Source organism: Pholis gunnellus (assembly GCF_910591455.1).
Source record: "Pholis gunnellus genome assembly, chromosome: 8".
Classification (NCBI taxonomy): Eukaryota; Metazoa; Chordata; class Actinopteri; order Perciformes; family Pholidae; genus Pholis; species Pholis gunnellus.
The window spans coordinates 1,178,216-1,195,214 of record NC_136534.1 but is presented as its reverse complement, the minus strand read 5'-3'; the positions used below and the strand labels follow the sequence as shown (position 1 = coordinate 1,195,214).

Genomic DNA, 16,999 nt, shown 5'->3' with positions numbered 1-16,999 from the left:
CATGAAAATCCATCTTGTCAGGCCTCAAGTAATGCGTTTGTGTCCAGAAGGCCAAAGCGTGGACCAATCAGCATCCTGTGAGAAGCTACTGGCAGCTATGGGTGTGACTTCCGTGTGTGTGGGAGGTGAAGATGCTGCAATAGCATCATTTATATCAGAGCAGAAGAGTACCTCTTCATGGAAAGAAGAGCAAAAGAGGCACTGAAAGCTTTTCTCCATGGAAAAGATGATAATTCATGGAAGTCAGAGAGCTTGCGAGGTTGCAGAAGACAGGCTTTCCCTGTTACCCAGGAAAGCAGACCTTGCTATTATTGTAGTCCAGGTCACCAGGCGACAAATAAGCTAGCATGCTTGGTACATGTACCATATGCCAGGGGTCAGGGTGTGTGCCAGCCTGAAGACAGACTGCCAGGCCTCCCAGAGCTCCATCCAACTGACACACTGGGACCAATTTGGCCTAGATCACAGTACTGCAGTATGTGTTCACTGTGTTTAGCATTCAGGCCAGCTAAACTCTGCTTTTTGAAGACATATGCTAATTACATCTGCTAGATTACAAACAAATCCAAATGTTGCAGAACACAAAGTCATTCCTTTTCCTACTAAAGGCCGTGACCTCAGTTTCCTCAATGTTAGCTACAGCCCGATGATCTTATAACATTATTACAGAATGAACTGCTCATCAGTATATAGACTGGCTTAACATCGCCATCAACCATAATAATAACCTTTCCTATTTACATAACGTTACTGTGACAAACTTTTAACTGGTTATGAAACTGTTTGAATTTAACACTGATGCCTCTATATGACCTACATATGTAAACAAGGCCATCAGAGAGAAGATTGGCTATTACTATCCAGTTATTCCTAATGCCTGTCATCAGTGGCATTGGGTCAGATTCCGGCAAAATCAGATGAAATCATGCAAGTTCACCAGAAACTCTTTCAACTAAAACTCCAGCGGGGTCTTAGCCTTCGACCTGCAGTTGGAGCTCCGGCCTGGTGAGAGTCAACACCGACACCAAGCTGATGGGGGAAAAGAAGTACAATTTTGAATGCAGGAATATTGGTTTGGTTTATATTTTTATTTTGTTGTTGTGATACTTTTACTTAAGTATAAGCTCTGAATACTTCTTCTTCCACAGCATCTCCATCTATACATTTACTGACATACAGAAGAACAGAAAGACTTTGCTGGTGAAAGTAATTGGCTGAAATGTGTGAGATTGATCAATACAGTGGTTCTTAATGAGAAGTCACTTCAAACGTTACCAGAACCCAAATTTAAAGAAAAGACTAAAAACCAAACCTGCAAGCTTTAAGAATGTCTACACAGTTGAATTTGTGTGTGTGTGTGTGTGTAGGTAGTTCTTTGCCCTGCAGGTCTTCTTGGCAGCTTTAGGGAGGAATTGATTGTTGCTGATCCTGCCACCTCTGTTAATTAAGTTGTAAAGTGGACATAGCTGGTTCACTATGGGGTTAATAGTGGCTTGATTTTCTGTCTCGTGATAGGAAATGAGATCCTGGCTTGACCTGCAACCAGCTTCACCTTCTCGTTGTCGGCATTTACACAGATGACCTGATAGCGAGGACAGTTAGCATTGATGGTGGACACTGAGGGCAAACAGAAATCTGAACTGATTGGAGTTCTTGAAGAAGTTCAGGCCAGATTCTATTTCATTTGCATCTTTTCTTCTCTTGTTTCAGTACAAGAGGCACATTTCCTGATGTGCTGAGCAAAGTCAGCGCAGCAGAACATTTATATTATCATATAATTCTCATGGGTTCCCCCCCCCCCCCCCCCCCCCCCACCCGCTGTTCTAAATTGTGTCTGCTTTTCAGGAATGGGATATAAAAGGGGTAGGAAACTACCTCTCTCTTTGTGCTGTTTCTCCACCAAGCAGGGAGCAAACAAGCAAATCAATAACCATAATGGGACTCCTCTAACGGCTCAACTTTATAATGGCAAAACTGAGATGGCAGCAGCATGTGTTATAGCTCTCCCAGCCAGCCATAACATCCATACAAGTACCTGGAACACCGCTGCTGCCACCGCTGCTGCTGCTGCTGCTGCATAGTTTGAGTCGGCCATAAGGGAGTAAATGCGTAGTGTACAATAAAGCACTGGCTCAGAAAGAACTGCTTCTTTCTGCTATTCACATTGTGGAGTCTACACATACCTCCATTTGTCAGTAACCAAACAATACAGTCTCGGCTTTCAGCTTCTCAATCAAGAAGATTTGCTCCTTTTCTTTGTCATTGATGACGATAAATAGGAAATATAGAAATAGAAAAGCAAACAAATTGAACACATCACTGTGGACCTTGAAAAATGTATTTGTTCATCATTTTAGAACATTTTATAGACTTAACAACTAAGTTCTTCATGCAGATTTCTGTATACAGAGGACATTCTTGAGCACTTTATAAGCAGTTGTTAATTTTGAGGCAAATTAATTTCCAATATAAATAGAGCTTGCAGAAACTATAGTTGAACAGCTAAGTGAATAAATGAACAATGCAGGTCGGCTACTGTTCTGGCTCGCTGAGAGTTCCAGTTCATCCCAAAGGTGTTGGTGGGGTTAAGGTCAGGGCTCTGAGCAGGCCGGTCCAATTCTTCCACACCAACCTGGGGAACACATTTCTTTATGCACAGGGACATTGTCATGTTGTAACAATAAAGGGACAAACACAAACTGCTGATACAAAGTTGGAAGCTCAAGTCTAAAATACCATTTAATGCTGTGTTTCTCTGAATTGAAACTAAATGGCCTTGACCAAATCAAGTGAACGTTGACTGCCCCCCTCATCACATGTTTTATTTCAGATCATTTCCTTCATGGTATTACTTAATAGTGTCTGTTGTGACTCGAAAAAGTATCTCAATATGATCTGATATTTTGGGATTACATTTTGTTAACTACATTACAATTTGAATGTACAATGTACATATATCATTTGTATGAGCTTACTAAAGGAAAGGCTCTAAAAAGTTCTAGAATGAAAATGATTAATCTTCTGGGGAGCATGAAGGGGTTTTTCCTTTTCTCATGCGAGGGTCCAAGGACAGAGGATTTTGCCTGCTGTACACATTGTGAAGCCCTCTGAGGCAAATACAAATAAAATTGGAACGAATTGAACTGAGGCCCTCCCTGAGGTGGCGGAGGAAAGAAAAGAGACACTGTATTATACCAGCCAATCACATCTCCATTCACTGTGACTCAGCTCCAAGTCTTTTTAATTGTTCTGCAGTGTTTTACTCTATACTGTTTTTCAGCCTTGAAAACGTCTTTTGAAGCTCTGACTGCAAAGTAAAAAACAAAATCGAATTTTTACCGCATGTTTTCTTCCATTAAATGACAACTTAAGGAGTCCTGAATCTGGACATGGTGGGGCTGCGGTGCTTGAAGAAAGGTCAGCTTGACACCATGGTCACTATGAGTCATATGGATGACTGCATGGTGAAACCAAAGTGGTCATTTGAGAGATTCACGAAAATGATTCAGAGCCATGTGTGACAAGCTGAGTTGGTAATTAGAAGGAGGGCCCGTCTGTTCTTTGTACATCCTGGTGGGATGTCAATGGAAATTAGAAGGCTTGAAGCATTACCATGGACAATAGTAAGACAAGCATTAGTAGTGTTTTTATTGAAGTAGTAATAGCAGTAGTTGCATGCAGCAGTAGTTCAGTCAAGGACACTTACACAAAAACAAAAGTCTTGCTTACTGCTTATCAGCAGAGGAGCATGAGACCCCATAACAACTGAGACGCCGCCATCCACCATCACGAATCTACGCAACAAGCATGTTGCAATTCCTGGTCAATGCTAGCAAAGCTGAGATGAGCTCAAACAACACCCTGGCTAGCATCAGATAAACACGCGGCAGGATACTACCAGTATCATGACTCAAGGGAAACATTTTAGATTATAACATAGATTAACCTAAGGACCAAGGTCGTACTTTTAGATTAGTATATGGTAAAACACCAATAGTATCACAATACAAAGGGTATATTCTAAAATGAAAGACCTAACCTTTATTACATCAGATCAACATGTTGATCTGATGTTTTCTCTCTGAGCTAACTCAGATGAGAAGGGCTTTGCGAGCAGTAACCTGGAATTGCAACATGCTATTGCTAATAAAGGTTAGGTCTTTTCGATTAGAATATTCCCTTTGTATCGTGATACTATTAATGTTTTACCATGTGTTAATCTAATACCAACAGTATCCTGATGATTAAGTAAATGTACCTAACCTATGAGAGGCAAAACGCATGTTGCAATTCCCCTTGAATGCTAACAAAGTCAATCCCATTTAAAATATAACCCAATAATATTGATTCCGCTCTGATATGTCAAGATACTAGTAGTAAGTTGACTCACTGTAAGTATTCTAAACTAAAATGTACCGAGACAATTTACAGAAACACATGTTGCTTAATGTAAGCTTGTATTCTCTCCCGTAAAAAATATAACCAATTCAGCAAAAAAGCAAGATTTCATCTATGGATTCAAATAAACCAGGTTTGGATAAAGTATTATGGGATGTTCAGCTGATGCCGTACCAAGAATTCATGCTCATCATAAAATCAATACAACTAATGGCAACAATGGCAAAGTACAATAACGTGGATCTAGTTAGGAATGGAAAACATTATTTATGTATCATCCTGAATTTGTCAAGATTAGTACATTAATAACAAATGGCATCAACAAGGAGATACTGATTAAAATATGATTAAATATATAAATCAGAAAAATGTAAATAAACGTGTTTTAAATAAATGCCTTTTTCTCTTTGCTGTGGGAAATAAAGGCAATGGTCCCTATCTGATAATGAACAATATCTACAGCATATAGAGCCATGTGAGTAAAGAGAATATATTGTGTCACATAGAGTCCTCTCAGCGTACTTCAGAGTCAGTCCCAGGACCCCTCCAGTAATCTATTTCAATTTGATGTGTGTGTGTGTGTGTGTGTGTGTGTGTGTGTGTGTGTGTTAGTGCTGTGCGATATGACCAAAAATGTATATCACGGTATTTTGCATAACTTCGACGGTACCACGGTATATCACGGTATTCTTTTCGATCTCATACACCTCACCATAAGGCCAAGTGTGCGGGAGAGAAACACATTTTCGCAGCACTGGTTTATGAATGCGGTCTTTTCAGCAATTTCAATTGTTAAAATCGACCAGAGATTTTTGACTTTCACACATAGATTTACATGAGATCTGCTCTATGATGTCTTTCCTTGTCTCTCCTCCCTGTGTCACGGTGTGGGTACAGCTCACTGGAGTAAGGAAACGTATCAGAATACCCTTATTTGATTGGCTAAACTGCATCACGTGACGTGATTTACAACGCATTGGTCGGCGTTTTTCCTGCACCGCTTAACAAGCGCCTTAACAAGCGCCGTAAATGCTGGAAAGGAGCGTGAATGAGTGCGCTGCATAAGGCAAAGGCCCGCAACCCGCTGAAAACGGGTCCGCGGCGACCCACCAGTTGAGAATCTCTGGTCTACAGGATCGTGACGAGCGGTGAACAGCTGTTCGTGTGGCGTCTCTTCCGCTTTCCTTCACCTACATTCCCCTGGGTCCTTAGTCCCTCCCTTTACAGTGTCTTATCACCCTCTATATACCAACGTACATCTATTACAAATGCCACACACATTAAACGTAATCAGCGTTGCATATGTGTCAAACTCTGTCGGTGCATCTCCGGTCTGTCTTTGTTCATCCTGCATCAATCTGTTCTGTTCTTTAATGTAACGTTGTGCACGTGAAGAGCCTCTCCCAGCTGTTAGCAGACTGTTGTGCTAGCAGGCGAGTGAGCTGTACCCAGCATGCAGTTCGGCGGTGAAATTATATAAATGTACGATTATTAGTGTTACAAATTGTTTATGTGTCACAGACTGTGTCGTGGTGTTTTGCTCTGTTAAAGAGCGTTAGTTGTGGGTTGTTAATTGTTATAAAGTTATAAATAAAAATGTTACAATATATGAAGGAATCAGAATGCATGAAACAGTTGCAGAATGTAAAAAACATTTAATGTGCAAACTACAACGTAGTCAAACAGAACTTAAAAATAAATAGATATGGCAACAATTTAAACATGGCTTCATTTTCAAAACAAAATATTTTAAAATAGTTATATAAACACTATAAACTGACCTAAAATACGCAAAGTATTCAAAGAGATTTTTTCTTTTCTTTTCTTGGTACATACAGGAACCATTATGAACATTACCTGACCCTTGCAAATACAGGTTTTAGAACAAAAATACAGGTAATTGAAACATTACAAATTCTGTGCCAGGAAAACCAGCCTGTCCACAGCATCTGGTTTCAGTGCGGACCTGTGGCAGGTGACAATGTTCCCACCGGTGCTGAAAGCTCTCTCAGATGGGGCACTGGTGGCAGGAATGCACAGATACTTCCTGGCTAGCTTTGCTACACGAGGGAAATTTGCCTGGTGGCATTTCCACCACTGCAATGGGTCAGTGTCACTGTCGACTTCCACGGCCTTCAGGTAGCTTCTCAGCTCCACTTTGATCTCCTCGTCTGAGAGAGTTGCTCTCCTCTGAACTGTGCTGCTGCCCTGCTTTTTGAAAAAGCTGGCCAAACTCTTCTTTCTTTTGACCTCAGGTTCAGCTGCTACCGCTACAGCCTTTGGGAGAGCTGATGGAGTGCCAGTGGTGTCTGCCTGTTGCTCTGTCAGCAGTGACTTGATCTCATCTACTGCTCTAGCTTTGATTTCATCAACCTTTTCAATCTTGATGTAGGTAGTTTTGAAGCGGGGATCAAGAAGAGAAGCCATGTCTAGCAGGTCATCTGTGCCAGGATCTGAGTACTTTTCATTCAAGTAGGCTAGAATGGTTGTCTTCATGTCCTTGGTCAGTTGAGTGTCATTTTCTCCCTCAGCAAGAATGGTTTCATTGAACAGATGGAGTACTGGCTTGAGGTATGAGACACTAACATAGCGTTCACCAGACAAGGCATCTGTGAACTCCTGAAGTGGGCTCAACACCTTGTTTACTGACTCCAGCACATCCATGTCCTGCCAGCTGGGCACCAAGTGCCTTGTTTTCTTGTCAGCTTTCAACACCTGATTTATGGCTCTCTCCTGTTCAGTCACTCTTTCGATCATCTTTTGTCGCGATCCCCACCTAGTAGGCGTCTCTGTTTTGAGCTGGTGCTTTGGCAGGCCAAGTTCAGCCTGAGCAATGGCCAGGTCCCTCTTCCTCTTCCAGGAGTACGAGAAGGCAGCAACAATGTGTTTGCACACACCGACTGCACGTTCTATACGGGCATCTTTTACACTTCTCTCTGTAAAACCAACAAACACAATGTTTACTACTTCTTTGCTTAAGAAATATTATATTCTGATAATTCAAACGTTAGTAAAAACACCATCCATTTTTTAAAACATCACACCATTTTAAATATTTACTACTTTTAGGCTATTAATAATATAATTCTTTCAAAAAAACTAATTGTTTAATTAATACAAATATTCATATTTACCTATGGCAAGGTGAAGCCTGTGTCCAAAGCATTGGAGTCTTCTCCAATGATTCAGCTGGACTGCCTTCACGATGTTTGCTCCACTGTCAGTTGTTAAGGCCACCTGCCTCTCCTCTTTCAGTCTCCAGGAATCAAGCGCCTCTCTCAAGCCTTGTGCAATTATTTCTCCGGTGTGGTCGTCCGGGAAATATGACGTTTGCAAACAGTGGTTGCGCAACTCCCAGTCATCACTGATGAAGTGCACCGTAATGCTGAGATATGGCTCCATTGTGCGACTTGACCACAGGTCCGCTGTTGTGGAAAAGTAGGCGACTGTACGTAGCTCCGCTTCCAGCTTGCTTCGGTGTTGCTCGTACAAATTTGGGATCGCAGTTTGGCTGAAGTACTTTCGCCCCGGTAACTCATACCTTGGATCCAGAGTTTTAACCATTGCGCGGAACCCGTCTTTATCGACTGTCTGAAGCGGCACCATGTCCTTACAGAGGTGGATGGTTATAGCGTCTGTAATGTCACGCCACCGCTTGCTTTTTTTGTCATAAGCAGTGCCTCGAGCAAATGCCTCATGAAGGGATGTCTGACCCTTTGGCTTGACTGATTCACTCGCACTGACATTACTGGTTGACGGCCTCAAATCTGACGACCGTAACCGCATACACTCTTCGTATTCCAACAGATGCTTTCGGTTGAGGTGATGAAATAAATTGCTAGTGTTGCCACCAGAGGCAGCGACAGCGGCGCGGCAAAGTTTGCAATATATCTTCTTCTGATCTACGTCGGATTTTTCAAAACCAAAAAACCTCCAAACAGCAGACACAGCTCCTCTCTTGGGCACAAATTGTATCGATGCCTCTCCAGTCTCTCGTTGTTCCTCCTCCATCGCAAATTTATGTTCTTTAATGCAGCGTTACTGTAATGGCGGAGCTTCTTCTAGCTGTTAATAGAAGGTTGTGCTAGCTAGCTGGCAAGCTGTACCCAGCATGCAGTTCGGCGGTGTAATTTTATAAATGTACAATTATTAGTGTTACAAATTCTTTCTGTGTCACAAACTGTTGTGTCGTGGTGTTTTGCCCTGTTAAATAGCGTTAGTTGTGGGTTATTCATTGTTGTGTTATAAATTTAGAACCATGATCAAGGGTCCCTCTCAATACAGTTAATAGAACTAGCTCCGACTGTGGCGCCAGCCGCGGCGAACAATGTAATTTGCTGCCTGCTGAAGATTGACAGTTGTTGATAGGCTGTGCTCCGGTATGACGGTATATGAAAAATTCATATCGTGCGGGGAAATTAATACCGGTATACTGGTTCAACCAGTATACCGGTATACCGCCCAGCACTAGTGTGTGTGTGTGTGTGTGTGTGTGTGTGTGTGTGTGTCCACACCAGCAGTCACAGTCCCATCATACGCTCCACTACCACTCAACAGCCTGTTTAGAGAAGGGCTCACTGTCTCTTCGCAATTCACAATGCTAATCCCACTTTTGCTGTGCTTGAATGCTAATAGCAGCTGCAATGATTTCCCTGCTCTGATCCCAGTTTTCTTGTGTTTTTGTTATTTAGAGAAAGTGGTTAATTGGTATTTTCAAATCAGCCTTTTTTTTCAGCTGTTTCTAATTATAAATGTATTTGATGACTAACAAAGTCAATGACAATTGTACCAGTATGGAACAAAAGGGCATTAGGCAATTTAGAATTAAAAGTCTACCTTGATGAGTTACCACAGTATTGCAAGAACATTGACCCACTTCTGCCGCAAGTATGAATGATTTAGTCAAACATGACGAGCAAGCTAATTACAGACTTCTAGAGAAGTGGTGGCTAAAAGAGAACATTAGCGCCTGGGGCCTGAAATTGAAAATAATAAAGTTAAAATCGGAATCGTAAATTGCAAAAGAAAATTGAATTGACCTGCAAAATATGAAGTATCCTGTGTTATATTCCTCCTCCTTTCTGTTTTATTGTTTTTCAAGTTTCTTTGTAAATGGGGAGGCATGGTCCCCTTAATGTCAACCAACGTGAACCAACGTGTCATATTTACATGTTACAAAGAAAAATGACCAAATTCATGTTTCAACCACCTTTTATTGAGCATCGAATCTACACAAAGAGGCATTAAAAACACTTAATTGTAGAGCACACACCTGCTGTAAGCCCTATATTATAGGGAAGATGTTTAAGGAGGCTTGCATGTGAACTTTCAAACAATAGCCCTGTCTTTATAGACACAATGAGTTATCCTGCTTTGTTGTTATCTATCTTTGTGTGTTTTAATGTTAATTCAAGCAACGTGTTCACCATCAAGTTTGGTTCTGTACCTCCATCTTGAAGTTTGGGAAAAGGCTGTAATATGCTATAAAGAACTGTTGCTTCTTATAAATATTGGCTCTGTTGCTGAAGGTGTTGACCCTTGATGTCAGTAAGGTCAGTGACAAGGTTTTACTTGACTGAAAGGTATGAGTTGTACTTTTTGTTATTTATTCATTATGGTGCAGTTAATAGACACATATTAACTAAAGGTATTTGCTCCCATTTCCAAATGAATTCCGTTGAACTCATTTTGTGGCATTTTTTACCGTGTGAGAAGAGTAGATTTGTGAAGGGAAGCGTTAATTGCAGAAAAATAGAGTAGTGGTTCAGGCATTGGACTTTTTTCAGCTGAAATGATTAAGAGCAAGGAGAACTATGTTAATAATAACAAAGACAATTTGTATTGCTGTGACTGACCCACATTTACACCCGCAGGTTTATTTATAGCAAAAGCAGCATGCATGCTCTGCCTCCACATTCCTGAACAACTGGTAGAACCTTTCACCGCAGGCCTGCTTTGATCTTTCACCAAATGGGTTACATGCATGTAATTGAACGTAAATAAGTCACCTGATGTGGCGGGGGTCACATTAACCTTGACCCCGGGAGTCTGCAGCTCAGTGACTGATCAGTCATTACTCCCATCATGCAGCACTGCAGATCAGCCGTCTGGGGGAATCATTTTAAGGTCTATACGACGGGTAATGATTGAAAAGGAACTCTTCTTCCTTGTCGCGATGCACTCGGAGGGGAGTTGGGAGGGGAGCGCTTGAGGGTTTGTTTCCCTACAAGGATATTTATCACAGGCAGGCCGATCTGTTTTACGCTCAGGAGACTCCCAGACGGCGCCCTAATAAACGCTTTGACGGGATGAAATATTCATGCAGAGTTAAATATGGATCCTAGAGCAGTCGCCGAACATTAAACACCGTCAATACTGATCAGCACTGACACCCCTCTATTCTCCCAGTCCAGTATTTTACCCCTTTAGATTTCTAGACTGTGCCTGTAGATTTTGGAAAGGTATGAAGGAAGAATCAGCCATGCAGAATGGAAGGAGAGATGTCTTGGTAGTGAGAGGGAGCGCCAGAGAGCTCCAACATGTGTTTATGATGAGCGAGTGCAGCAGTCAGATGTGTTGGGCTGCTTTTATCGATGTTAACTAACTAACCGTAAAACAGCAATTGCTGCTCCAGCAGTGAATGCTGTTTTTCTCCTAAGACAGCTCACGCACATCAAGCGCTCATATGAGATAGGACTCAAGTCAAATAAAACACACACACACACGCACACACTTCTCATACACTTGTTTACATTCAAATTAAGCTAATTAAAAGTGCTGATCGTTCTTGGTCCCAGCAAGTGGCATCCATTTTGGAGGACCTCTACTCGTGCAACTTGGACTCACTGAGAATTTGACAGGCATTGTGGCCAGCCCAGTGGAATCATGGGAGGGACTAAATGGATCAGCATGGGTCCAGCTGTCCATGCGTCTCTCCATCTGTCTTGTACAGTAAATCAGATGCTGCTCACTGGCTTTTGTTTGAGATTTAGAGAAGCACTTGTGAATTTTTGTTCAAAATTATTAAACTCTATTGGCCTGACTTGGATCAGATATTTCAAGTTGTAAGTCTCAAGTCCAAGTGTTGTTGGTGTTGAGTCTTTTTTCATCGCTTTGACTGTAGTCATCAAATTCATGTGAGTTGAGTCTACACCTCTGGCCCTTTGCCCAGACTGAGAGCTATTTCCTCATGCAGCACAGAGAGAAGGCGTGAATGAAGGGTTCCGATAAACAAGCAGTCAAATGTGTAAGTTATTGGTCAAATAAGAACAGGACCATAGCTTATTATGGAGAGTGAGGTCATTTCCTTTGTAATGTTTCTGACAATTACATTACACAATCACTCGGTATCTGCTAATAGAAAAATATATATTTATGAAGGCTGTGAGAGGCAGTTGAATTATCTGTAATAATTAGCAGAATATAAATTAACAACCAGCTCCAAAAAAATATGTAATTTGTCTTTTTTATATTTTTATATATTTTTTTTATACTTTTATTTACCAACAAATATTTCTAGCACATAACTTCAACCATACAAATATTCTTACAGAACACAACAGAACAAAGACACATTTTAATACTGCACATCATTAATCATTCATTCATTAGCATTCTTTTTTTTTGCGAAATAAATTGATTGATCAGCTACTGAGAAGAGAAATATGTATACACGTGTATCACAAAATTGTTTTCAGATTTCTGTTTGTGTGCAAGATATAATGTGTTGATTAGTGAGCACTGAAAGATTCCCATTGATAGATGCGTCAGATCAGTAAACAATGTATTTCATCATTACAGTTGGGGGCATTCCTTTTTTTTCCTTTTCCTTTTCACTGGATAGCTGGCTAATTTCCCTTTATGATAAGCTAAGATAGCTTCGTCCTGACTCCAGCTCCGTAATGTCAACAGTCATGTCTTGATATAAATCCTAAACTTCAGTCTTGAAAAGAAAACAAATTGGTTGGTTTCCCCAAAATGTTCCTTTTGAGGAGGAATTACAAAAAGGCAGGTAGACCTCCTCAACCTCTTTTCATAACAAGCATCCATTCTATTTGTTTAGTCCACTTATACACTTAGAGCACTAGTTGGCGCATATACATTTTGGCCATGTTGCAGATATCTACACTGACATGAGCAGGTGACAGAATTGATGTCATGCTGACCCTTGTTGACCCTTGAGGCTACTCAAAAATGGAAAGTAGGAATTGACTTATTGTTTGTTTCTAGGTATCCAGGGTGATATTTCCACCTGATACCAAGAGCATTCCCACTGTCACGAACCTGTTTGCGTCCATATTAAAGAGCTTTGTCCACAACACAACTGTTTTTATTTACCTACAGTATGCATAGCCAACAACATCCTATCATAATTTTAGGCTGTTGTTTTTACACATTTGCTCCAATAGCAAATTGGAGCAAATATGGTTACTGTCGTCTGTGACTCAGCTTCAAACCTCTTATAGTGTGCTTTGTTTATATTGAACACAAAAAAGGTGTTTCCAATGTTGTGAGCAGCAGCTGAGGAGTCACTTTGTCATGAGATGGTTAAATGGAACACTGCCAGTGTCTCACAGGTCAACACTCTGGGGATGTCATCATCAGTGAGTGAAACAGTGTTTGATTTAATGAAAAGCAGCGACTGGCTGCTGAAGCTTCAGCAGACTGCAGGCTGGTTTCCCACAGTGCAATGCACTCATCTGGAAGCAGGAAGTAAACAAATAATGCCACAGGCCGAACAGCTGGGGACGCCGGGCCGTGGGCGGAGACACAGGACCGATGTGCCTGCTTGTTGATGTAAGGAGTGACTGGTATCTAAATTAGCATCTGGGCCAGGCAGTGTGAATATAGTTTGATTAATTACCTTTGATCACTTTTAGTTCTTAAATAGGAGTCAGAGTAGCATGGAAATAACTCAACACATTTGTTTTTCACTGTATACTCATCATCTAATTATTCGACTTCAATTTTAGCATTGAAAAAATTATCTTATCTAATTTGTAGTGGGGAAAAAAACAATATAGTAAAACTCTGTGATGGTTTTTAAAATATTCACTTGACTAAAAAATCAAAGAAACTAGTCCCTGTTCATTTTGAGACAAGACAATATTAATTAAAGCTGCAAGCAGCGATGAACGGGCCTCGCACCTTTGCGTACGTTGGGGGTACTTGCGAGAACTCAGCTTACGCGGCCGAGAATGTCTGCGACCATCGGACAACGCGGCCACGAGTTAGACGTTTTTTTTCTGCTTGGAGTATTTGACCCTGGAAATTATGCTTTGCATATAGTCCAGCACTTCCTGTAATCACTGTGTGGCGCTAAACAACGCGTGTCAACTTGCATTATGTTGCTCTATATCAAGTGTAGTCAACATCATGTAAATGTCATGTGAATCGGATATTGTTGGTAAAATAACGCCGATTTCCTTTCGCCATTAGGTTGCCATGACTGTTATCAAGCATGGCAAGTTTGGGTCAGATTTCAGCAAGTCCAGTGGGGCTACATCAGCATGCAGTTTCATGGGGAGTCACGTAAAATGGCCGCCATACCACGGCTACACCATTCAATCAAACGTAAAGCTTTTGATAACTTTTAATCACAAAGGTCTTTAGATTGAACTGACCAAATTTGAAGTGGATCCGCAAAATTCCCTAGGAGTTCGTTAAAGTATAGCGCCTAGAAATGGTCAAAAATGAATGGAAAATTCACACAAAGATCAAAATTGCAGACTTCCAGTATAAGTTAGAGTATTGTCTCAAGAGACTTTTTTTAAAGTCTCCATGTGATACATGTGCCTACACAATTCCATACATCTAGGTGAAATGTACTGCTGGGGCTGCTCTTTAGAATATTAGTAGGGGCGCTGTCAAGGCAATTTTTTATAGAAAAGGCAAAACCCCATACGAGTTATTTATGTTTATCACCTTTGACACATGTGCAAAGTCCCATGACTATTTGATCATACTAAGCCACAGACAAATCTGCTTCCTTTTCATGATTAATAATGCGTTGCCACGGCAACATCTTTTATTGAAAACTCAAAATTCACGATGAAGTATCCTCAATATCATAAGGCTTTGAGGTTGATCAGGTCAAATGGCTAGGAGGAGTATAAAGCGTGTCATTTCCTTTTGCCAGTAGGTGGCACTATGACTTTGTGAAAATGTTGGCATGGAAATGTGCTCAAGTCTGAACTAGCATCATGCATAAGAAACTTGGGGCGGATTGGTCAATGTACCTTGGAGTTACAACAACGAATGGCACAAAATGGGAGTGAAGTGGGCGCACGCCACGTCAAGGTCGTTCAATGAAAACTCACCATTTTGAAAAATCTTCATCATAAAGGTCTTAAAATCGTCCTGACCAAATTTGATGTTTATCGCATAAACTCTGTAGGAGGAGTTTGTTAAAATACAAAGCCTGAAAACATAGTTTAATGGAGTCACATAAAATGACCGCCACGCCATGCCTACGCCATTCCACCAAATGTAAAGCTTTTGATAACTTTTGATCACAAAGGTCTTTGAATTGAGAAACAAGCCAAAGTATAAAGACTTTAACTTCCTGTTACCAGTAGGTGGCGATATGACTATGATTAAAAATTGGCCTGTAGATGTCTTCAGGCCTGGAGTCCAATCAAACATGTGAAATCTGTTGAAGTTCGGTCGGTGCTCGGGCCCGAATAAAAAACATTTGAAGAACAATAGGTCCTCCACTCTGACTACGTCGGTGCTCGGGCCATAATTAGAGTTATAATCCTACCAGTTTATTTTATATACACTTTAAAATACACTAGATTGTGTGAGGTAAATCTCTTTTCCTTTTAGAGGGTGGGTGTCACTTGTCTATTTTCATTGACTCTGCCATCATCCACAGAATGTTCTGCCGCATACTCCTACAGACTAACATACCAATACGGGTCGCCAGCCTGCAATCTGTATTCTTTGCCATCACATTTTGCAGTTTTTAAGACCTGATTAAAAAACCATGACAGATATTAACTATTATATTATCATGTGTGTAGGTATTTAGTGAATGTTTCATGCTCTACAGCACACAGACAGGCACAGAGAAGCCAACCAGGCTGCAACATAACCAAGTAACTGCAACATGTCACACATCCTCCATGTTAATTTCATGGTCTGTATTGTGTTCATACTCTACCACCATACTGTAAATTGAGCAACACCTCTTCCGACCCTTTTTAATGTTTATCACTGCCTTCCAGAATGAAAATAAAGTATTTTCTGATCTGCCAGTAGGTTGAATTTAAGCATTGACTCAAGTTAAGAAAGCAGAAAAGTATACAAAACATCCACCAATTGGACGCAAAGACACTATATTTAACAAACTAGTAACTACATTTATATTCGTTCATCAAGCATATGCACTGCATGTGAATTATTTGAACAATAACAACCATCAATGAAAAATGTGCATAAAACTGAGAAGAGAAATATGTATACACAGTATCTGTCAAAATGAAGATGTTTATGATTCAGTTGAACTTCCAATCATTTTCCACTGCAAGGTCGACTTCACGAATATCCTAAACACAGCAGTGAATGGCCTATAGAGGAAGAGAGTGATCAATAGTGAGCATAGAATCAATGTCATCTATGATGAATGATGTGCAGTATTGATATGTGTCTTTGTTCTGTTGTGTTCTGTAAGAATATTTGTATTGTTGGATCAAAGTCTGCTGATACCGAGGCGATGCAGACTGCTTAGCTGAGTTGTGGAGAATATCGGAAGGACATGGGAAAGAAATAGGAAGAAAATGTTGTCTTTCAAATAGAGAATATACAGTAGGACCAGCAGCCTTTTTACCCTCACTCTAATTGTGACCACCGCTGCCATATGAATCAGGAGTAGATGTTACCTCAATTACTGTGGAAATGTATGTACATAAATTTGAAATTTCATTTTGGAAATTCATTGCCGTCGTGGGAGCCAGACTGTACCAGTTTCAATGGGGTAAAACATAACTTTAATATGTATGTTTTTTCCATTGTTGCTTTCCCCACAGGTCTGATTCGGTTGCAAGAACTTATAAAGGCGCCATCCCGCTACAACATCCGGTTAAAGATCCGGCAGCTGCCTGCAGAGACCAAGGATGCTAAGCCACTGTTAAAAGAGATGAAGAGAGGGAAGGAGTTCCACATCATCTTTGACTGTGGCCACGAAATGGCTGCTGGGATACTGAAGCAGGTGTGTGTTTGTATGTGTGTGTGTGTGTGTGTGTGTGTGTGTACATAGTTGTAGGTGCAGCTCTACACACCTGTGTTCTTACATCCACGTGAAGGCGGTTCTCAAGTGGAAACTACAGCAGGAAGCGGTTGTGACAGCGTCTTTATTTTGTCTGTTAAAGCCCACTTCGCTGTGGCTCTTGAAACTGTGGCTTTACTTGTGTTAACAATTTAATTTGACACATTTTGTACCATCAATACATGAAATTGTGTAATTATGTGGAGTGAGTTTCCTTCCTATAAGGTTCAGCTGATGTAGCATATCTGGCCAAATTGTTGTCTTTTTTCAAACATCAGGGTGCAGAATCAGAGTTGCTAGCTTTTGATAGGATTAAGGACATTTTAACGTCAA

The 16,999-nt window shown here is 40.8% G+C and overlaps 1 protein-coding gene across 1 annotated transcript in view; it reads left to right on the top strand.

Moving 5' to 3' along the window:
- The window catches only part of grik2 (glutamate receptor, ionotropic, kainate 2), a gene marked incomplete at both ends in the record, with an annotated part of 286,105 nt that overhangs the window by 104,600 nt on the left and 164,506 nt on the right, over positions 1-16,999 (top strand). Inside the window, one exon of the mRNA XM_079164096.1 lies at positions 16,428-16,609. Coding sequence (XP_079020222.1) covers positions 16,428-16,609 — 182 coding nt within the window. The remainder of the gene's footprint in view (positions 1-16,427; positions 16,610-16,999) is intronic.